Genomic DNA, 24,032 nt, shown 5'->3' with positions numbered 1-24,032 from the left:
AGGATTTCGGGAAAGCACATTTACACAACGAGGAAGCAGGGGCGGTTGGGGAAACTGCTTACTGACCAGCAGGTTTAAGTCCACCAAGGTTTACCATTGTACTTGATTGTCTTAGAGAGACGTAAAATAGTATCAGTTTGGCAATCTCTCATTCAGTCACACAGCAATCAGCATACTAAATTTCTTTAACTTTAGTCACTGTTACAAACATATGATAAATGATTACAGCCGGCCTATTCTGTGAAAAAAAACGTAAAATTTGTACAAATATTTCATTTCACCAGGTCCAATTAATAAATGGGTCCAGGCCCATAGTGCATCACAAGGGAACCGCAAGGGGGAAGCGGGAAGTTTGGCCTATGTAATATTTATTACAATCTGAACAGTTGATTTTGTAAACACCACTTTTTCATATTTAAGTTTAGTTGTACTTGGTCTTTCTTTCAGAAGTGGTCCCAGATTGTTTTTTGTTCAAAAGGATACTGTTATGTGATTTTTCCCCATTAATGATTTGAATTTATTACTACATAGGCCAAACTTCCCGCTCTTTCTCCAAACGCTTTAAGGAGCACATACCAAAGAAGACCACCTCAAAACAAACTTCAACCTTTGCCGAACATTTAGTTTCTCATCAGCATAATTACAGCAGCATTAATGATAACATGGAAATTTTACATACGTCACAGGACAAGTTTAAAATTAACACCCTGGAAGAATTCGAGATATATAGAGCCGTCAAATCAGACATGGATAATGTTTTAAACGACCAACTTTATTTTAATTCAAACGTCATATACAACACTGCAATAGAAATACTGGAGAGGGAAGGGGAGGGCAGAGACAATGGGAATGGAACCGACGAGCGATAAGAAAATGCGCGTGATGCTTGACCAGCTGTTTACCCTACAGTCTAGACGCAACATCCGCATTCTCAACACGGGTCCGCTTGTCGAGTTCGATGTTTTTATCGGCCGTATATGTGTTTATTCGTCGTGTGTTTGTGTGAATGTAAAAAAACTGTTAATGACGACCTTCATATGAAGTAATTTCATCCTTGTACTCACCTGATGATGACCTCCTAGCAGGTTGAAACTAGTTGTGAAGACCACAATCGGATTGCAAGAATAAGGTATTTAAACCACTATCATAGTTATTATTCGCGATCCGGAGGCTACTCACACCACAATGAAAATTATTAGGTCTGTCATCTGGTAAAGTGAGTTAATATTACTGTGTTATACGCCGTACGGGATGATTAAATAAATACGCTGTACAGGAAAATTGTAATTGAGCGGACTAATAATAAAGCTGCAAAGTTAGCAGGATTTCCTTTGATCAGTATGAGATAGTTTAAAACAAACTGTTGGAAGATGGTTAATTTACCTAATTCAATGAACAAATAACTAAAATATGGGTTGTATTTACTTTGAGCAACCAAAGAGGTTGTTTTTGGATGCAGCGAAATTCTCTGAATATTGGGAGCATGACCCAAGACCAATAATAAACCACACACACAAACATACAATAAAAAGTAATAAGAAAAACCTACCTGAGCAACATTTTCAAAGTGTTCGTGACTTTTCTGGTAGACTCTTGCCTTCTGCAAGTTCCTTCCGACTCCAGTGTTTTTTCTTAGGAAAACTTCACCGTGGTTTGCTAGCCAATCTAGCACCTGCAAATTAATAACAGAATGCGTAAGTAACTAAAACCAATTAATCTTCATAAATTGGAAAAAAAGTTTTGTTGGTAGGAAAATTACATGGATAAAAACAGTTTTTCAAACTCAATGGCTCCTAGAATGGACTTGATGGTCCAACTTGTGATATGAGCTAATACTAGCAGGCAAATTTAATTATGAAATAATATTGTTTCTCCTGAAAAAGAGATCTACCCTGATGAAACCAGGAGTGAACTATTTGGGATAAGTACGTTTTAGTTTTTTACGGTTCCTCAAGCATAGGATATTCATTTTCCAGGTAGGCTATGGTGATCTAGCTAAATGCTGTACCCTTTCTATACTCTATTTATAATTATAAACCGAAAATAACTCCTTGTTCAGCATTGTACTTGTTATTTTATTTCTGTAATTGTAAACAGTTATTTATCATCTGCAGTATACATTTGTCAGAGTTAAATACTAAGTACTGATCTTTTATAACCAAACTTAAAAAAAAGGTATAAGGAGAATCAAAAATGTCATTTTCAAACTGCATGTTTTAAATTAATTACAAAAAACTTTATCACCTTCAAACAAACTAAAATATCAGTTTTTTGCTAAAAATTTGATGGTTTTGCTGCCATAAGCCCCGTGGATGCGACTCATATTAACTCCCAAGAAAGAAAGGCAAAAGATATGACAATAATGACAAAATTTTGAAAAGCCAAGACAGAATCAATCAAGTTCATATCTGAAGATAAGTTTAAACATATTTTTAACCGATGAATTGAATTTGACTCAGTAAAATTTTTCTTCTAGATTTGAAGGTGAGCATTAAACCCACTCATCTATCCAGATAATTTTACTACTTATGACCCAAGTAATTTACCTGTTTGACGTCCTCCTGGAACAGCCTAAGTGCAAGTCTCTGATGCAGTTTGATCTTCTTGGAGTGCCAGCGATGCTCTAGACTGCGGTGGTGGTTGAGGATCTGATGTATGACGGCCAGCACGTGACTGGCACCCTCCGAGTAGTCAGCTGCAGGGTTGCCACCCTGACGACTACCAGACGACGAGTCCGACTGTCCACTCTCGCCCTGGGCACCACACAAAAATTATAGATTTTCTATTATAAAATACTTTTATTAAAACATGCCAAGTGAGAATTTTCAACCCCTAATGTTAAACTTGAAAAGTAACCAAGTTCTTATATCAGACTCAAATTTTCATTATAAAATCAAACTTTTTCTATTGAAGTCTTAACCCATTGAGTACCAGCCTTCAAGCATTAGAAAAAACAATTCTTTTCTTACAAGAATAAATCAACAAATAAGTATGAATGAATATGAATGTTTTACCTTCTCCCGTTCCAATTCGCTGCTAATTTGCGACACGTTTTGTCAAACCACCGCCATCATCAGGCATCCACCATCCTCTATAGCTTCGTCATCACACATAATTATTTACCCCCCAAAAACAATAACATACATTTGTGTGTCATCTGTGATGACCGTTTTATTTTTATATTCATGGCAAGGTGCCTGATGATGTCACTGTATTGACAAATTACATGGGATTTCACAAATTACCATGGGATTGGAATGCCAGAAGGTAAAACTGGCATTTATAAATAGTTGACATTCCAGTAGTAGGAAAAATGAATTATAAATAAATATGATGAAAATGTAAACTTTACGTTTTCTGCAATATTACAACTTTGACCTTTGAATTAGCAAGTATTTGATCATGGCATTGAAATTACGTCCTATAGATTGTGGCTCCGACCAGGACACAGCCCAATGGATCTAGAGTTCTAATTCCGTTAAGGTAATGTTTGACTTAAAATTATGAGGACTTTTGCCTGTCACCCAACCAAAATAAGTGATGGACATATCACATGATGGTAGTTGAGGTGTATTTATTACTATGTATTACACACATAGGTGCACACATGAGTGAATTTCTTGAGTTGCATCTAAAATCAGGTATTATGCTCCTTTTTACTTATCATTACTGTATGTGTTCAATGTTTAGAATTTTTAGTCCAAAAGACAAGAATGAAATGTAACCTGTTAAATGTTTATTTTGAGCTCAATCCTTGAAGCAAAGTAAATTTTAACTGTTGATGAATTGAATACCATTCATTGACATCTTAAACTTTGATTAACTGCTTTCAATATTTTAAGATACTGGTTTATCAAGATTTAAATCACAAAATATTAAATTAAATTAGTTATTTCGCAAGCAATTGCCAAGTAAACCACCACCAGGGGAAAAAAGCAAATAATTCAGTCAGCTAAAAGGTTAAACATCTACCTTCACCTTGAATTCACCAAGATAATCATGCAAACTTGAGGTTAATTGCAATCTCTTCTATGCAACAAATATCACAGTGAAAAAATTGTAAAGGGTTGTTTACTAGGTGGAGAAATATTGACCTAATTTTCATTTGGGTACACTAAGTGACTTAATTAGGTTAAAGGTATATGCAAGGTATTTGTCGACATTTACTCCATGTTTCATGTGAATTTAGGAATAAGAGCAGGATGATTTTTAGGAAAATAAATGCTGAAAACAGGGTAACATCGGGAAAACCAGCAAATATATGATATAATTATTATAGGCCTGGGTTCATTTACTATCAACTATCACTACTGACCACCTAGAAGTACTAAGGGAGAATTGTGACGGCTGGTCAGATTATGTTTAAGTTATTGCATTTCAGTCATCAACTTTTGTTTTAGACTAGACGTTCATCTACGTATTGACATTGTTGCCGGTTATTTAATCCAAATGGGCGTAGTTAAGTGAGCACCAACAAATTGCTCTGATGTAAATTACTGATTTCTGTTGCATATGAGTAAAAAAATCTGCAACAGCTGGTCCATGTAAATTCAATGTTCAAAAGCATTGACTTTGGAATAAAGAACTAATCCATCTACTGAGCCAAGAAAAAGGTTGTATTTTAATCTGCTCGAGTCTACACTAGAATCTAGGAACACTGATGACATTGGCTGGCAGGCTAGGCCTGAGGTGAGGTGGTAAGTGAGGGAAATGACATTAACTACTCTGTAGCCATTAGATGATCATGTATAAAAGTGATATTTATAGTTTGAGTTTGAAACAATTACAGCGACAGAAGATTCTAGTATTTATGTTACACTCAATCTCCGAATTCGGACAATGTCCGAAATTTCTACCCGCTCCGTGATGTGGAAAGTGCGAAATACCCACGTCGCGGAGTGAGCATTTTATTCGGATATTGGCCGAAGTGAAATGCCCAGACTGCGTTGTGGGTAAATTTATTTACTCAAATGCTGAAGTCAAAACGTTCTTCGGCGATTGAGCAAATCCAAAATACCCACTACGCGATGTGAGCAAGAGGGATTGCACACGTCCGGTTGCGGGTATTTCTAGTTTGTGCAAACGCCGAATTGTGCAGCTCACTTACGAGTCGGTCATAATAAAGAAAAAGCTATGGAAGTAGAGCTTAAAAAGAAATTTTGCAACATTACCAGAGAGGTGATTAAAATATACTTAAATATATGCGAACCTTGCTTACTGAAGAAAAAATCTCAAAGTTTAGTTTTGGTCGTTAAGCCAATCAACCATTACGACAGCATTAAATTCACGATGTGAGGTAAAATTAGTTTTTATTTTTAAATCCTTTCGCTAAATTAGAGTGACTTTAGAAAATGCTCGAGCTCATGAAATGTTTAGCGAATTGTTGTACAGTATGTCTAAATCTCAATAACAAATTTATCAAAACTAGCAACGTACTAAGTCTACACTCTTGGCACAAGACATGGAGTTCTGGACAAACAGTTTTCGAGAAATAACCTCCAGGTGGCTCCAAATAAATTTCTTTGCACCAAGGAAGTACCGATGACCAAGTAAACGTACGAAAAGAAGCGATGGTGTCATCCGGATCCAAACAAGGTTTTGTAAGGTGGTTGCAAGAAGAACTGTTTGAGTAAATCATGTTAACGTAAAATGCAATTCTGCGTAAAATGCACTTGCCATGGCAGCACATCTTGTGCCAATAAGTAAAAGAAAGGCGTAACAAGAACTGTGTGATAATCGGTGTTTTAAGGTTACTCCTATTTTTGTAAAGCGGAAAAACATAATTTCAATGTATTTGTAATGGGCCTTTTTATATTTGTTCCTATTCGGTAATTTGCAATTTTCTTGTATTTTCTAAAACGCTATTTATACCATTAAATAATCACACACATAAGTTAAATTTTAATAATTTTACCTAGTGATTGTGGATTTCATGTAGATTTTTGGGTATATGGTGGTTTATACAGGCTATTCGGCGTTTACGCAAACTAGAAATAGGTACCCACAACCCGACGTGGGCAATCACTTTTGCTCACATCGCGTTGTGGGTATTTTGGATTTACTCAATCGCCAAAGAAGGTTTTGACTTCGGCGTTTGAATAAATCAGTTTACCGACAACGCGGTCTGGGCATTTCGTTTCCGCCAACGTCCGAAATAAAATGCTCACTCCGCGACGTGGGTATTTCACACTATACACATCGCAGAGTGGGTAGAAATTTCGGACATTGTCCGATTTCGGAGATTGAGTGTAACATATACACTAGCAGATTCAAATGCACTGTTTTTTTTGCTCGGTTCTGGGTTAGGTCTTTATTCTGGTATTTTATGTTCCCAATAACTACTTTCAATCATCAATCACTACTACCTTTGACTATCAATACAACAGTATCCAATAGGCCTAGTCAATGCTACTACTTAGTGTCTGATTTTGAAAATATACTAATTCGGTGACATATATGATAAAATTGTTTTAATGTTTTTGATGGTGGGCGATACACCAAAGCTTAATGGACACATAGAATAAAAATTTTTACAATTTAGATTAGTGAAACCTGACAATGTTTCAAATCACTATTTGCTGGTATATTACCTTTGTACCTAGGGTCAAAAACAAATTTCATGGAAAATTAAATTAATCAATCAAAAACTACAAAACAAAACAAAAACTGCACACACGTTCCATTTGGTAAAATGGATAAATCATATAGACTTACAGCATAACTCTTCATCTGCCTTCTTCTTACACTCTTGAAATAAAAGACAAATTATGTAAAAATTAAAAAGAAATAAAAGCAGTATGGTAAAATTGTGTAGTAAAAACAATAAAAATAAATATTGAAATCAAGTCTTAATTTAAGTATACAGTAGTTTAATTTCCATAGTTGAATGACTGGTCTAGATAAACTAAATTGGAAAAGTTAACAAAGAAAAGCTGACATTTTTAATGTCAAAAGGTAGGTGAGTAGGTAGCACCACAAACTTTGCACCCAAGGCAGTGATGTTGTGGGTTCTGATACTGGTACCTGCCACTAGTTATGAGTACAGGTCACCTTTATACTGTACAGGCTCACCCCTTGCTTTTGTCAAACAATGTTCCGCACACAGGCCTCTGTGGCCCATGTGGATGGGCAAACGCAAGGTTAAAGACAAACCTCTTAAAAAAATCTTTTGAAAAAAATTTAAGAGATTTTATATGACTCTAGAAATTAATCACTAGAACCTATTCGCTCTTACTTCATAGTCTAAATGCAAGCCTTATTTACTCTTATTCCATAGTTTGAAAAGTGGAATTTATTGACTGTCATTTCATAGTTTGAGAGAAGAAACTTATTGACTCTCAGGAAGGTGGAACTTGTATTTTATCTTGTGTGAGGTGACACTTAATGACTCTTATTTCATAGTTTGAAAGCTACATACAACACCTACATGTTTTCTAGTCGGATGTTCCAAAGGCGGCTGATTGCACACTTGCACCAAGTGATCCAGTTGATAGAGTAGTTTTTTACTGGTGCTATGAACCTACACCACAACCCATCAGTTATAACCCATAACCAAACACAATACATCTTTAGACAAATAATATGTAGAGCACACATGAGAGTAACCGCCACCTAGAAACACAAGAACTTGGACATGTTAATTATTAGAGTATTGAGATACAGCAGGAAAAACTATAACTAGCTAACCAGTACTTAAAACTGTGTAACCTTCACCAAACAGCTGTAAATGAACCATATGCAGCAATCACAGAAAGCAGTTTAGTTAGCAATGCAGAAACTTTCAAATGGTACATCTTTTTAGCAAATTTCCCATTGGAAATAAGCTAGGTACTTTGTTTATGGCATAAATTATTATGTCTACATATCTAGATGATACCTTACGTAAAACATACTCCCTTAGTAGATTTCCCATCCTTATGGAACAGCTTAAGCAAATTTTATGGTTAGTTCTGTCCGGTGAACTGTAGAGGATGTGTTTTGTTTACAATTTGTTTCTTGTTATTTCAGTCATTTAAAACCCCGTTTAACCAAATAAAACTATATAATCATAAACAATTACTTATACTCTAGTTATATAACCAAACAGTAAAGCACAAATCATGAAATTAACTCTAAAATAATAGAAAAAAATTTCGTCAACACTAGCCAACAGTGTCACTGGAAGACACGAAAAACGAACGTCAAAATTTACAATGAGATGGGAAGTCTACTTGTGTTGGTTAGTCTATGATGATACTATTGAAGCTCACCATTTTCTTATCTCATAAACCAGTATTAGTAATTGTTGGTTGCAGATTCGTTGTCTAGTACACTCAGGAACAACTACTAGATAAAAAAAAACATGCCACATTTGAAATCTGATTAATCCTTTTTACTGCTATCACCAACAACCTAGTGACAGCGCCACCTAGATTCTCAATTGCAGACGACAGCTCCAAAACAATCATCAATAGCCCACTACCACGGCCACCTTTGTCTAGAATAGATATGTATCATTAACCAGCACCACTGCCACCTAGATTCCTCCATTACAGTTTACAGCTGTGAAACACAAACATTAGCCATCACCAATAGCCCAGTACCACTGCCACCTATATACCTTTACTTTAGAGTGGATCTGTGTTAAGTAACATATATTAACCAACCCCACTGCCACCTAGATTCCTCAATTTCAGACGACTGCTGTAAGAAACAAACAGCCAACAACATCAACCTTGTACCAGGGTCTTCTAGAGACTCCTAATTCAGATTGAATCAATCTAGTAAGACGCAATAACCTCCACCAACACTCTTGCAACACTGCTACCTAGGTCCCTTCACCGCAGACGACAGCTGTACGGAACAAATAACCATCACCAACAACCATCACTGCCATACACCTTCACCACCGCAATCCAGATCTGTAAAGTAACATACATTAGCGGAGGCCAGCTTGTTGTTTCCGTAGCGGATGTACGGTGGATTGCTCGGCGGCTGAGGAAAGTTGATACAGACTTGGACTAACAGATCCAACCCATTCAGCAGAGACTGGTAAGCGTTGTAAACCTGACATACAAAATGTGTTACATAACAGAACTATTTTAATCAAACATAATTGTATAAGAAACTCTTGAGTAAGTAAACAACAAATTATTGTATCCAGAAACATAATGGTAAGTTACTCTTTTGTAGAATTTCTGTATTTTTTGCCACACCAACCATAGTCATCTCCCAAAAAAGATTTGAGAGTCAACTTTTACCGTCGAATCCTACCATCTAGTACGATTATTATTGTCAAAAATGGCTGTAAATCATGTGTAGGTACACTGTACCTATCAGTAGACGTTTTTAACTAAACCACAGAGAAATAAGGTACAGAGGAAACATTCAATGGTACTAATATGTATGTGGTGTCTAGCACTAGTTGCTGGTGTCTAGGGCAATGTCAATAACCGCCCCCCTCGCCATCATGTACTACGAAGCTCTTGGTGGAGGAGGCCCTGTGCCTGGTTTGTTCAGGCTCTTCCTTGCTCCTAGCAATTATATTTCCAACAAAACATACTTGAGCTGAAAGCTCACAGTTGTCCAATAACAAGCACGTTTCCTCTGCACTTTAATTCTCTGATACTGCCCTAACTAACTACAGTGGCGGCGATAGTGGGCCCGTAGGGCACGCGATGCGGGGGGGCCCCGCGAGCTAGGGGGCCCGTGAGCCTTGACCGGGATTTTCGGTAAATTTTACCGGCACACGGGCCCGCGATAGTGTGACAGGCGATAGTGTGACTGGCTCAGCCACACGGGTCCCCTATCATAACAATATTTATATGAGAATTAAAATAGGCTACTTTTTTTATGATTAAATTTGTTTAAACCTATAGTTGAAGTAGTTTACAACAACTAAACTAACACTATTACTTGGCCGATCGATATAAATGATCTACCAACCTAAGTAAAAGAATTGTCATCAGTCATGCGGGTTGCATTAACTGTCCTCGAGGATTGTGTGAAGACGCAGTCAAAATTGGTTGCATAATAATAGGGCCGTATTTATAACCAATGTGGTCTTTGTCATCGTCACCCGCGGGGAAATGTTCTCGTCGATATTCGCGATCGCGGCAAAAGCGTAGGCCTAATCTTTCAATTTTGTGAGCGTGATCCTCCCGGATATAAAAGCTTTTACTTTTAGTTGTGCATTATTGTATTGAATACTGAGAAAATCGGCTCGAGCTTGATTTTCTGACTTTGTGCTTGATCTCTCAAGCTTGTAGTCCAGGCTCTGCTCGGCTCGAAAATTGACATTATAGGCCTATTATAAAAATCAACCGTTTCCAAAGCAACCCGATCTTGAACGCACTAAAAATGTTACTAAGGGCCTCAGGCCAAATCAGATCGGTTCAAAATCGGGTTGTATTGGAAACGGTTGATTTTTATAATAGCAATAGGCCTGTAATGTTGATTTTCGAGCCGAGCAGAGCCTGGACTACAAGTTTGAGAGATCAAGCACAAAGTCAGAAAATCAAGCTCGAGCCGATTTTCTCAGTATTTAATACAATAATGCACAATTAAAAGTAAAAGCATTTATATCCGTGAGGATCACGCTCACGAAATTGAAAGATTAGGTCTACGCTTTTGCCACGATCGCGGATTAATATCGACGAGAACATTTCCCCGCGGGTAAAGAAAAAGTATGTTTTCTGTGCCGCGGGTGACGATGACCATGTCTCCGTGGCCGCAGATGTTCAATATTTTACCGCGATTGCAGAAGACGATAATGATGTTTCTTTTTTAGCGAGAGATATATCTAGGATTTAGCCGCGATTACGGAAAAATGATTTACCCGTCACCACCGACAGGTCGCGGGGAGATATTAGGCCGTGATATTAGATTGGGTCGTGAACGCGGGAGTCGATGATGCTGCTGTCTAATGATGTCATAGGTTTGGTTGCATTTGCAATCACGGTAAACTATGATAATGTTTCTTCCATGACTTATGACTACGGGAAGTATTTATGATTTTGCCGCGATCATGGAAGACGATAATGACGCCTCGGGAGATGATAATGATAATGATAATGATAATGATAATTTATTTGCACATAACATACAAATTTGTGAAAATCACATGTACAGGTGCTTCGTCTTGATCTCTTAAAAATTGATTCTCAGTCCTTAATTATTCTAAAACATAAATTGGTTCCTAAGATGTTGATCACAGTCTTAAATTTAGTGCTACAATACAACATGAACATATTCAAACATAACAAGGTATAAAATTTGTAAATCTACGGGTAACAAAATGGCAACAAAAAAATTAACAGAGAATAAATATATGAACAATGATGCCTTGTCAGGTGTATTGCAAAATTGCAAGTTTAGGTGGTAATACACGGGAAAATGTATTTAAAGATCATTGGGAGAGGGGGGCCCGGAGAACAAACTTGCGGGGGGAGGGGGGGGGGGCCCGCGGGTTCTTATCGCCGCCACTGACTAACTAATAAGATAATTTCTGACTTATCTACTTTATATATTCACTTGCAGTTCACAATGTGTTATCAAAATGTTATCTGAATTTTTAATAGGTAGGGTGATTATGGTTTCAATAAAAATTATTTTAATTACGACAAAATATAGGCAGTTAGTTTTCCTCAAACAGTAAAAACTCATTGTACTTGTTAAGCCTTAAGATATTGCACCAGTAAAATATCTTCATAAACTTTATATTCCTTCACCTAAAATTGTTTACAAACATAAAATATACAATGAAATATAAACCATAAATTAACAATACATACCTCAGTGTACGCCTGACACATAGACTCGTAAAGGTTTTGGTGTTGATGTATCACAGTTTCTAAGACGATAATTTCACTTGGAATTGCCATGTTTTCACACGCTTGACTCCAATTAGGCACATTTTCTACATACTGTAAAAATAAATGATGATTTTAATAAACTGATAAGGATTTGTGCTAATAATTGACTATTTTATCATTATTTTTCTTTGCCTAACAAAAGTATTCTACAAAAGTATTAATTTTAATTCCTTTGTTATTATTATGGAGAATAAATGAACTGCTGTAGTTTGCTTTTTAAAATATATTATGTTAATCAAATTCGGCACATTTGGTTATTTCAAACTAAGCAATAAACATATAAAAACATACTTTATCTCCATTATTGTACAGCTATACAAAGTACTCATTAAAATTTATGTTATTTCAACATGAAATTAGTCTGACAATTTAAAGGAAATATTTTAGTGAAAATCCAACCAGGTAAATAAATTAGCTTAATCTGCAGGTTTGCTGCAGCAAGAGTATTTTATGTTGGTTTTTTGCATGTTTAAATGATGTATTGGTGACGTAGAAAACTTAGATAAGCTTGGTTTTGACATCATAAACTGATAAAGCTGATTAAACTGGATAATTTTGGGATTGTTAGTCAGCTGACATATTGTCATAACCAATCACTCAACCGTGACACACATCAAGGTTCGTATTTGAAGTAGAATATGAAAGCAAGGTAGGTATTTAAAGGAATGAAAATCTGTTTTGCTTTATAAAAACTAAGATCTGTTCATTTTGTCAGGACGTTTTTTCAAGTTCAATAATCAGGTGAATCTAGTTCGGAACCATCAGAAGCTACTGACTTTTCAATTTCAAACTCTGACCTTTTATATTATGCTACTCTACGTTTGACAATTGGGAAAATTACTTACTTGTTCAGCTTTGTGATGGAACAGAGTGGACAAAGCCAGTACAGCCGTCCGCTCGTCTAGTCCGGCCGCAAACTCTTTCCACGCTCGGTCGAGCCGAGCAGCCACCGCTCGGATGTGAGCAGCCGCGTAATGACCCGTCTCCATCATACGCGATGCAACGGCCAGGATACGGTTGATGTTCACGTAAACATTCTGATGAACAAAACATACGGTTAAAGAAATTAAACATAAGGTTTAGAATATATATTAATTTTTAGCCTGTGAGGATTTGGTTTGATTTAAACTTAAACAAACAGCCATTCAAATATTTTTGTGGATATGTTCAAACCTATCACAAAGAGCATTTTATTTGGACTTCAATGTTGTTTTTAGGTTATTACTTCAAAGTCACCAAAACTCGATAATACTTAAAATGGATATTTTTAGCTAATAAATTGATGACATTATTTTACATAAAAAAAACTAATTTATTCTTACTTTCTTAAACGTATGGGTAAAAGTTTTTATCCTAAGAATAATTATTAGGAGTCCAACAAATCCAAAACTTATGAAATGAAACTACCTTTATGATGTAAAAAATACGGAAACATAGAACTGCACTATACAAAATTCATGAACACAATATTTAACAAAGAGATTTGAAACTGGCAAATCACACAAATAGCAGCAAAACAAATTTAAGCTTGCATGGCTAAGCGACGGATTTATAACAAGATAAATGTTTATTGTTTTGGCTACTTTATCAAATGAAAGTTGATGAATTTATGTTAAAGTAAAAAAATAGCAAAAATTGCATGATTCTGAAACTATGAATATTCATAATTAGTGATTACAGCTAATGAATGGTATATACGGCCAAAGGTGAAGCTGAGAAATGTTTGTTTGTACAGTAGAGTCTTACTATTACAAACTCCAAAATTAAAAAATCTGCCTATTTCAAACTAATTACGAAAATTGTTTAGTTTTCTTTTAGTTAGTTTAAAACTAACTATGTCACAACAAACACAATTCGTCAAAACTAGCAATGTCGTCAAAAAGCTGGCAATGCCGTCTCGAACGTCAAAGGCGCAATATCGGCCAAGTTGCAATATCGGTGTGTTGTTGGCAATGTTAGCAATAACGAAGAGAACTTTGAAGATTCTACCTACGGTTTCGTAAATCATACTTCAGCAAGGCTATCAATATTTCCATGAACGTCGTCAATTTTGCATGAAATTTCCTAGAATCAAGTGATGTCGCTCGCGTTAACAAAGCTAACGACATCACGACACACAGTGGCAAATTCAGCAAGAAAAAAATTTGCACTGTTGTCACAGAATTTAGAGAATCTGGAGATGATACCACAACCGTCGACAAAATTGGTAATATAACCACAAACTTTGGCGAAAATTAGTTTCATCTCTGTTTACAGTAGAAAAGCTTTCAATACATTAAAGTGTTGCAGCAACTGTTTTATTTTCTCCTGTGATTGTAGGGACTTTGTCAGCATATTTCATACTTGCAGCTACACAGACATTGACAAGGATCGCAAAAACTTTGCCTTTGATACGTTGTAATCAAAATTTTTGCTAACATGAAAATGGTTTGTTTCAATTGTTTCCAGTTAGTTCGGAATCATAGGACTCTACTGTATTGATGTGATAATAATATTTCATTCCAAAAATGTAAAATCCCAAATCAGTGTAAAGCACTTGCCCATGGTATTAGCAACTTTAATTACAAATAAGATTTTTTGTCAGAGATTCAGCAATAACAAAAACATATTTATTTTGCCAAAAAAAAGCAAAATTAAAACTAGAAATGTTTAACATCAGCACGAAAAGCTCAACGCTCTATTTATTAGCTAACCAGTTCTCATGCTAGTTTTTCAGCCTTCATAGTTTAAAGTGCTCACATCAAATCGTTGGACATCACTGCAAGTGGCCATCTAGTAGAAAATAAGTTATTTTCCAATCAGTATAAGTATGAATATTTCACGATACAGGTATGAGTTTTTAAACCTAAGAGGAAAAAATCTTTTGTTTACAATTAGTTTCCTCGACTCTCTCAAACGATATTGGACACATAACACACAGCATTAAAACAGAAGGACAACGAACAAAAATTTTACAAGAGGATGAGAAGATAACTTACAAAACCAATAATCTACAGTGCCAAGATGTATTAAGGGAGAAGGATCAGGGTTATAACAATAGTACTATTATTTTATCAGGGATTTTTGTCAGGATAGCTTACTTGAATGGGAGAGACCCAATCTGGCACAAGAAAGAAACAATCCTTAACACTATACAAGAGCAATAGGCACTGTCACAATCCAGAATTATGTGCTTTGGAGTCTCATCAAACTCGTTGCAAAGTCGACACTCCTAGTTGTCGTTAACTTGGGACTATGAGAAGAGCCGTGTTTGGTCAAAAGCAGCCAGGTGATGAACCTGATGCTAACACTGAGCAAAAGCTCCTGGACCTCGTCAAGGACACGGGTACAGGCTTACCTACTTAGTGGCAAGTAGGGCATGCACAATTAGCTTCGGTATACGTGCACGGACCTTGAGTTTGCCCCCTCATACAATACAATACAAAAGGCAATTACAGGCTACCATTCAACCTAAAGACATGTATTTCCCTTCCTAGGCTGAAAGTACTGTCAGTGACATAAATAGTCTATAGTACCGTATAAAGTTATGTGGTGCAAATACTTTTGTGTTTCTTGTTTTAAAGCGGCCCTTTTCTCATTATTTAGGTAAATCTGCTATCCCGACAAAAATACTTAAACCTTATGGTAATATGGTTTTTGTTGAAAAGATTTGTTTTTCTTCTGGCAATACTAACCATGGAGCTCATAGTGAAGTGGTTATGCTCCTCCTGTAGTTCCTTGGCGAGCTGGTAAGAATGGCCGATCTCCACGTAGTTCATGAGGAACACATCTCGGTTATGACAGATCCAGTCAAACATCTGCAAAAACAAGTTTAAGTAACTGAGTAATTTTCTGGACACAGTTTAAAGCAAAACCGAGTTAAAAACTAGCAAGTGGCTAAATATTATGATTTGGAATTATTAAAAAAAAATATCAGATCTCAGCTAGCTTGCCTGATAAAATTAGACTCCAGGGGCAAATAGATAAAAACATAGCATTGATATTTCGTCCTGATAGGACTTCTTCAGAAACTAGGTTGAAAAGACATGTCAGTTTAAGTGGTTAGCCAGTTAAAAAATTTCTGAAAAAGGCCTAACTAGATAAATGGCTTTCCATTAATTTTTATAAATATTATGATTTCCCATCTCAAACTCAAGACAGCTAATCAGGCATCAACTGTATAAAGCTAATGGCATTTAACTTATACTTTTGCTGTTAGCTATTGATGTTATCTTATTGCACAGTACCAAAAACGGTTCCTAACCAAAATTGATTCTTAGTACCAACACTATTAGTATTTAGTAGCTAACTTAACAGCACTCATTCTCTAAAAAATAGTTTGTTAAAGTTGAAATTTACCTATGTTATAAAACTATATTGACCAAACATAAACAGCTCTATAATTTTGTGATTTATAGTTTTAGTTGGGCGCTTTCTACATAGATATTGTGTGGAATTAGTATAAAATAAATAAATTTGCCAAGTAAGAAGACGTAATAAGTAGGGGTGAGATATTTTCTGAGGGGACTAATATTCACAGGAGATGGAGATTATTTTGATGTGATCCCAATAGATGATCATAGATGTTGCCATATTCGAATAAATTCTCACTGATATTGCCATGATCGCAAAGAATGCTCACAGATCTTGCCGTTATTTTAGAGGAGATTTTGGTACATTCACCTGATGCCAATATGTTTGAGTTGGTACAGAAGTACCACTTTAAAAGTGCATAACTATAACTATATATAGTTATGTACTTTAGAAGTGCACATTTTAAAGTCGATTCATAGCACTGGTACCTAGGAGGATTAAACATTAAGGAGAGGACACGCTGTAGTTTCGTTGAAGCCAGCGTACTGGGGAGGGGGGGAGGCAGCGCTACTCTTCCGCCCCCCTCTCATACTGCGTTGTATGCGTTACTGGAAGATTTGGTAACAGAAATATCAATTAACTATTTAAAAATTAGACTTCATCATCCTACGAAAATTAAAAAGTTAAATTCTAACCGTAATATTAGGAACCTATTAAGAGGAAAGTCATATTTATGAACCAATAGTACGTTCAAAGGTGAGTAATTAATTTACACAAGGATGACTTATTTTTTGGAATTCGTTGTCCTTGTTTTTATTTTTTGCCATACTTGTATTGTGTATTATTTATAATACTCTAACCAGAGCGCGGGACTCCGGTTCATGGGGTCCCGGGTTCAAATCCCGCCATATCACCAATGGATTTTACTGTTCATAAATTAAAACTCAAATCATGAGTAGTATTGTATGTGTATTTGAACATTTTCTTAAAGAGAAATAAAATAAGTTTTAATCCTTTAAAATAATGATAAACGCACTTTGGCGGTCAGAATTGTTGAACATTCACACTTTTTACTCAAAGTTTCTTTAGGTAAACAGATCAAATATAGTTCAATATGATATTAAAAAATCAAGAATTCGATTGCCAAGAAATTGTTTTACTTTTTATGATTGTAATTTAATTGTAACGAATGTTGGTGTAAAAAAAGTTAGAGCGGCTTTGCATTTTTTCTTAACTTTGGCTATTTAAAATCACCTGCCTAGCACATAAATGACTTAAAACTAGTAAAAAATTATATTAACAAATCGAGAAAACTATGAAAAATTCAAATTTAAAATGTATTTCATCACCCGAATTAAAATTTTCATTTTAACCTATTATTAGTAAGATTGTTTTATAAACTGGAAAAATGAAAAAAAACTTTATTGTAATTATTTTTCTAAATACCACCTTTAAATATAGGTAAATATATATTTTTTATTTCGAGAAACTCTTAAGGAACACGAATAAATTGTTAATTTGTGTAGATACATAATATTTTTTTCAAAAACGTAATTAAAGTAATCATATGTTCAAAGTCCAGGTCAATTCTTTCAACTTTGATCTTCAATAATAAATAATAAATAATATTTTTTATAGGAATGATTGACACTGTTCGATAGGAAATTTAATTTACTTTAAGAATGCCATCGGTGAATAACACAGGTGTTTTAGTTTAGCGGCAATTTTAATTCGAAACAGCGCGCGTCGCGTTTTTCCCTATCTCTCCCATGTTATAGCCGAGGCTTTTTGCCACTCTACGGCTCCGCGTGCCCCTCTAGTGTTCTGCTAAAGCTGGCTTCACCGCAACACGTGTATTCCTATTCGCGTGCCCTCTCCTTAATGTTTAATCCTCCTAGACTGGTACTTTTCCCAGAAACTGGTAACACCAAGAACTGCTTATGTTACCGACACATCCCTAGTTTTTGAATTAAAGTTTGACTACATGATACAACACATATTACCAACCTTTTCACAGTCTTGTTCAAACAACCTCAACTGAAAGCACTGGTCCAACTTCAGCTTTTTATGGTGCCAAAGTTGGAGCAGGTGGTTTTTTGAGGTTCGGATGGCTTCGAGATTGTGCAGAATCTGAGGAACGGCAGCCTGTAGGTCAGGGTTGGACACTGTAGAGCTGGCCTCACTGTCTCTGCCTGAGTACCCACTGTCATAGCCACTGTTGCTGTCTCCAGACAACCTGCATACAATGAGTGATTACAAATCATATAACAGAGGAAGAATAATCATTATTATAAGATGGAACCCACAAAGTACTTACCTGTTCAGTTTCCATCCAAGCAGATCATCGTTTTTTAGGTGGGCCTAGCCAATTAAGCTCTACCACAGAATTATCAACACCTCTGGAACCTTCGATCTACAGTATAGTTAGGTAGAGTTATGTTAGGTTAGGTTTCTTGGTACAGAGAAAGCGTCCAGAGGCCATGGATCAGACTAAATAATCCATCAAACTAACAATAGTGGTAGATCTAAATCTGGTAGCTCAAGCATATTACTTCTTCGCTTGACTCTTAGAGCACTGCAAGTGTTAGTAGCAGTTTTCAGCATAATCTTTTTTATTTACTCTTGTATAAAAATAAGGTAGGCAAGGTTTGGTTATGTTACTATTAAGGGCTAATATCAGCCTTTGGGACTTTAAGGGATGATGAATTGTTCAGATATAAGTAAGATCTGTTCGCTTTAGTAATTGTATCAACAGTTTGATTTGTTGAATCCATGTAGGTTTATGGCAACAAATGCATCATCAGTTAGAGAATTTTAAAATCACTATTGATTCTAAAGAAACCAACTGTGAAGCATACGAATAAAGATGGATTTTCATTTTTATATACCTCTGCAGCAGACGCTGGCCCGCCACATCAATGTCTTGCACAGGTGCCTTCATGATCTTCTTTTTCATATCGTTGTGAAGGTCAAGCGCATGTTTGGCCCCAGCCACATCATCACCTAGATCGTTGCGGCTCAGGTCTTCTTGCAGATCATCTAGACGATCTAACAGATCAGCTGCCTGCCATGTAAAGTCCTCCAGAGCCTAAACACAACATGTCATTAGTAACTTTATAACAACATGACATATTGTGGAAGCGAGAATTATGAGGTGATGTAATAATGGGTATTGCCCAGAACCTAATGCACTCTGCCAACTGAAAAGTAATATTTATTGAATTTATTGTATTGAACTCTTACAGGTACCCCCTAACAGAGCCTCTTTCGTTCTTGACTCACTACAAAGCACCTCCTTTTCCACTATATATGAATACAATATCTGTAAATGCTTCTCTTTCAGTATTCCTTGATCTTCAGAGGTCTTCCAACTTTCCTCTTTCCACCATGTCTCGAGCCAGATTGATGATACCTTTCCTTATCCTTTATATTCAACCAAATCAACTTATTCATGGCATTCTAATTTAATTTGTTTCTAATAATGTTGACACACCCAAACTGATTTATATTAGACTTTATAACATCATGTGGTAAAAATCCTTGAAAAAATATAAGCATTATCTGCTTGAACAGTATGGTTGTATTCACAATATGAAAATACTCAATACTCTTACAAATAAATGGTTAATAGTTCTCATCTGAATTTTAAAATAGAAAAAATCTACCTCGCCTAAAGTTTGTAGAGTAAATTGGGTGTATTACCCTTATAGTGCTCGCCTTCAATTCTCAAGTTCATTGGTTCATTTCCAAGCAAGATACATTATGAACTCAGGATATTCCATTTGTCATTGGGATATCAATTAACAATGTATCAAAAATATCTAACCGAAGATAGACAACAAGATCAGGATTTGGATGATTCCTTTTAATAGACAACACCGCTAAGATAAAATAAACATAAAAAAAAACACTTACCAGTCTCATCTCGATCCACTGACTGTGATCGTAATGCAGGGTTCCCTCTAAATCTGACGTCAGTTGTGTTGTGTCGATGATCTTGGGCAGAGCTTCCAGGCTGATCATGTTGGTCTGCAATGGAAAGTTTCTGATTAAATTGCTACTTTATTAATTTTAAAAGAAATAAATAACCTAATATCGGATAAACATGGCATAATAAGAATACAAGGCATGAAGTGCTTTGATCTATGAAGCTTAGTTACTGACTTTGATCAGCTGTTTATTTCGTCAGGAATGTTTATTATATGGCCAACTATCAAGTATAGATGGGTGGGCTGAGTTTGAAATCATCAAAAATCTAATGATTCTTAGGATTGAATTCGTTTTTAAAAACCCTTCTCATTGCAACTAAAGAACTTAAGTGGAAACCCATCTAAAAAATTGGACACACAATTTTATGTTATGATCGAGATACTGTAAAATGTATCAAGAAATAAAGCTAATTGTATTTCAATACAAATCCGATTCAAAGTCGGATTTTGAAGGTGTATCACTGAATATTCAACAAGCAATTCCCAACAGCTACATGAAACATTTATTGACAACTGTTCCCAACCAATATTACCTTGAATACCTCTCAACACCTAACGTATAGTTACGTTCTACAGACTTAATTAAATTCCAAACCAACGGAGAGAGTTTTAATATTCATCTTGCCTTTTGAGTTATTTAAATTTTTTTTAATACAACTACTGCTATTAATTTTCTTTGTAGTTAGAAAGGTGCAAGTAAAATACTGAGGAAAAGTAGGTAAGCTTATTGTTTGTTAAACAGCTGATCTTGGTAAAAAAAAAAAAAAAACATTACACAATATTCTTAATCTAATACAGTACCCATGCATTTCAACCATGGGTTTACAGCACAACTATGCCATTTTAATGTGTACAGGAATTGATCCTCTGAAACTGGCTGAGTCTGGTGTAACTAGTGATTGTTAGGTTAAGTTAGGTAATGAGTTGAATTTACCTGACGATAAATGCTCAAGCTGGGTTAAATTAGGTTTGGTTTTACAAACAAATGTTACAATGGTTGGTTACAGTTAGATTAGATATGATTAAATCTACAAGAATGAAGAATATAAATAGCCTGCTACAGTTTTGTTAGTTTAGGTTACATTGTGCTTAGGACTGTTTGGATTAATTACTGATAGCTTAAGGTTTGTAGCACTGATGAATGTTAGCTAGATGGATGCTATGTTAGTTAAATTGAGGGAAGGTTAGGGTTTTTTTGAGCTAACAAATGTAGGCTCATTACATTGAAATAAGATTAGATTTCGTTGCACTATGGAATGTCAGGCTGGTTACAGTTAGGTTAGGTAAAACTCCCTACCTCAAACTTGTACTTATGACTGCCCAGTGATGTGCGCTGCTTCTGCCAGAAGTTGTCGGGTTTGATGATGTACGCGACGTGGACGGACCCCGGGAAATGTTCCTGCAGGACTTTCAGGATAGGCTTGACAGTGGACCAGGTCGCTCCTCTCATGTCAATCACCACTGTGAACCCGATCTCTCGCACATCCTCCCTGCAACATACATGTTGACCAGTTCAATCCTGAGTAAAGACAATATGATTGACAATTTGAAAGACCCAGCTATCACTCTCGCACATCCTCCCTGCAACATGTTGACCAGTTCAATCCTGAGTAAAGACAATATGATTGACGATTTGAAAGACCCAGCTATCACTCTCGCACATCCTCCCTGCAACATGTTGACCAGTTCAATCCTGAGTAGACAATAAATGATTGATGATTTGAAAGACCCAGCTATCAATCATTGGATTTTTAATTAGAAGTCCAGGATCTATTGAAGAGAAATTGCTGGGAGTATTAGGCAAACCAAAGTGCCTTACTCTATCTATATATTTAATACGCTAGGCATATTTTTCATAAAAGCATAACTTTTTTTCATAATTGTTTTGGAGCAGAGGTGCTACCGATCACCATGTCCAAGGTGTCGTAAAAAAGGTCTTAGCATGTAGTTTTGCCATCAAACAAAAAAACTTTTAAATTCCATCAGGGCTCTGCCCCAGTGGCCTTCAAGGTTCCCATGCTATTCTTAGGGAGAAAATGTTTGTTTACATTTGAACAGATGAATACTTTGAAATTGACACTAATATTTGAAACAGCTGGTTTTTATTGGAGACATGTGCTATAAGGATTTGTAGTTGAACAGAATTTATTTACACAAAATCAAAACATAACCAAAAAACTGTAACGTGTCAAGGGTAGGGGAGGGGTTGTTTCCTTTAGAATACTTACCAAAAGATAATTTGCCAAGGATAGCTAGTCGAGCGCGGAAATACTCTTCCAGAGTCCAATTCTCTAAGTAGAATTCACCTGATTAAAATATACTAGAGAGGTGTCAACAAGGCTACAGTTTGCATTTAGACCACTTGTGTATTAGAGTCACTCAGATGTCAGATAATGATATGTGGAAGATAAACCAACCACTCAATCAGGTTTCAGTTTTATGTGTCATCACACGACTCTAATACGAAATAGGAAATAGCTAATCAAACAAAATGGACAACAGAGCAAGTTAAATTTTAATTGGTAGAAAAAATCTACTTTATTACTTTATCTAGTCAAGGAGTCTTATCTGAATAATGGGTTGCACTGAATTCATATCAAGATAACTTTAAATATAAGGCCGAAAGCTATTTATTTTTCTAATTCAATGCTGTTTCCTTTCATTACAATTTTTTTTTTTTGGTAAGGAATATTTGAACAACCAAGGAAGGGAGTTTGGTTGTCCACAAGGACGGTCTGTTCGGTATTGATAGGTGTCCGTTAGTTAGTTAAGTGATATGGACATAGCTCTGTACGTCAGAAAGTTATGTTGGGTCGTTGGGTGTATCGCCAAGTGGGGTTAATAAAAGGTGCAATGGGTTTTATACAATCAAGCTATAGAGTAGAATGCAGAAAAAATTCAGATCCAACAAATATCAAACACTAGAGTCAGCTTACTAGCTTACTACACTACAAGCAGGTATTAAAATTAAGCAAGCAATGCACCCAAAATAAATGACAATACTTACTCTAGCAGTTTATAGTTAGTATAAAAGCTAGACAAATGATGATATGTACAGCTGCAGTAACACCAGTTTAAATATAAAATCAAAATATCTCACCCGTGGAGTGAATAATCATCTAATCCTATGATATCCTTAAGGTCGAACCTATTGAAATTTCACTCCGATACAAAGGAAAAATAAACCCTATACTTTAGTAAGCTATCCGAAAACCGAAGGAAACTACGGGACTAACTTTAAGGTTGGTTAGGAAGGTTCGGGGTGGCCTACCCGTGGAATGTGTACGGGTTGTCCCAAGGAAGTTATTGTAGGTTAGACAGGCTTCTAGAACTCACCCGGTTGGGATGAATGAGTTCCCAAGGAAACGTCCCAAATTAGCCCTTCGTAGCCGACTTATCTAACCTAACTCGTTTAGTCGTATTCGAAATAAAACGAGAACTAACTTGGCGTTACCCTATCTTTATGTATCGTATCAATCTACTGTCAAAATAAAATATAATAACTTGATTTCTCGCAATTAATTAAATATTATAAAATTAAAAATATAAGATGTATAAGATTTGCCGCCCTAATACCGTTTTAGGGGATGAAAGGTATATAAGTTTCCTGTGGTTGGAATACAGGACACCTCACAGGAGTTTTTATTTTGGGATCGATAGGAATTATGATTCTCGCTCGGAAGGAACTAGCGAGACCCCAAGGAATATCGAATTAAAATAATCAAAATAATATTTCTTCGAAACAACCTTTAAACGGTTAAATAAAAATACCACTGGTCTCGGTTGCAATAATAAAGTAATAGCAGACAAACTTACTATTTACGAAATAAAATATCTTACAAAAGAAATATTTAAGGGCGGAATAATATCAAAAGTTGGCAAAGTGGTCGAAGTTAAA

General features: G+C 35.8%; 1 protein-coding gene across 5 annotated transcripts in view; it reads right to left on the bottom strand.

The window, feature by feature from the left end:
* LOC128994659 (triple functional domain protein-like) overlaps positions 1–20,170 on the bottom strand; it is a 284,163-nt gene extending 263,993 nt beyond the window's left edge. For 3 of the 5 annotated variants that reach the window (XM_054419354.1, XM_054419355.1, XM_054419356.1), the window contains exons 1-9: positions 20,061–20,170; positions 19,034–19,233; positions 18,153–18,381; positions 15,527–15,649; positions 12,698–12,889; positions 11,772–11,903; positions 8,917–9,045; positions 2,547–2,753; positions 1,550–1,672 (exon numbers count right to left, since the gene is read on the bottom strand). In XM_054419354.1, coding sequence (XP_054275329.1) covers positions 1,550–1,672; positions 2,547–2,753; positions 8,917–9,045; positions 11,772–11,903; positions 12,698–12,889; positions 15,527–15,649; positions 18,153–18,381; positions 19,034–19,233; positions 20,061–20,168 — 1,443 coding nt within the window. In that variant the 5' untranslated portion in view covers positions 20,169–20,170. Of the gene's footprint in view, positions 1–1,549; positions 1,673–2,546; positions 2,754–6,714; positions 6,748–7,426; positions 7,520–8,916; positions 9,046–11,771; positions 11,904–12,697; positions 12,890–15,526; positions 15,650–18,152; positions 18,382–19,033; positions 19,234–20,060 lie in introns of all 5 variants that reach the window. The other 2 variants (XM_054419352.1, XM_054419353.1) reach the window with 2 other exon arrangements.
* Positions 20,171–24,032: the final 3,862 nt, after the last annotated feature.

The sequence above is a fragment of the Macrosteles quadrilineatus genome, unplaced genomic scaffold, assembly GCF_028750875.1.
Source record: "Macrosteles quadrilineatus isolate MER2022 unplaced genomic scaffold, UCM_ALF_1.0 Scaffold_5__1_contigs__length_97177068, whole genome shotgun sequence".
Classification (NCBI taxonomy): Eukaryota; Metazoa; Arthropoda; class Insecta; order Hemiptera; family Cicadellidae; genus Macrosteles; species Macrosteles quadrilineatus.
This window is presented reverse-complemented; position numbering and strand designations above follow the sequence as displayed.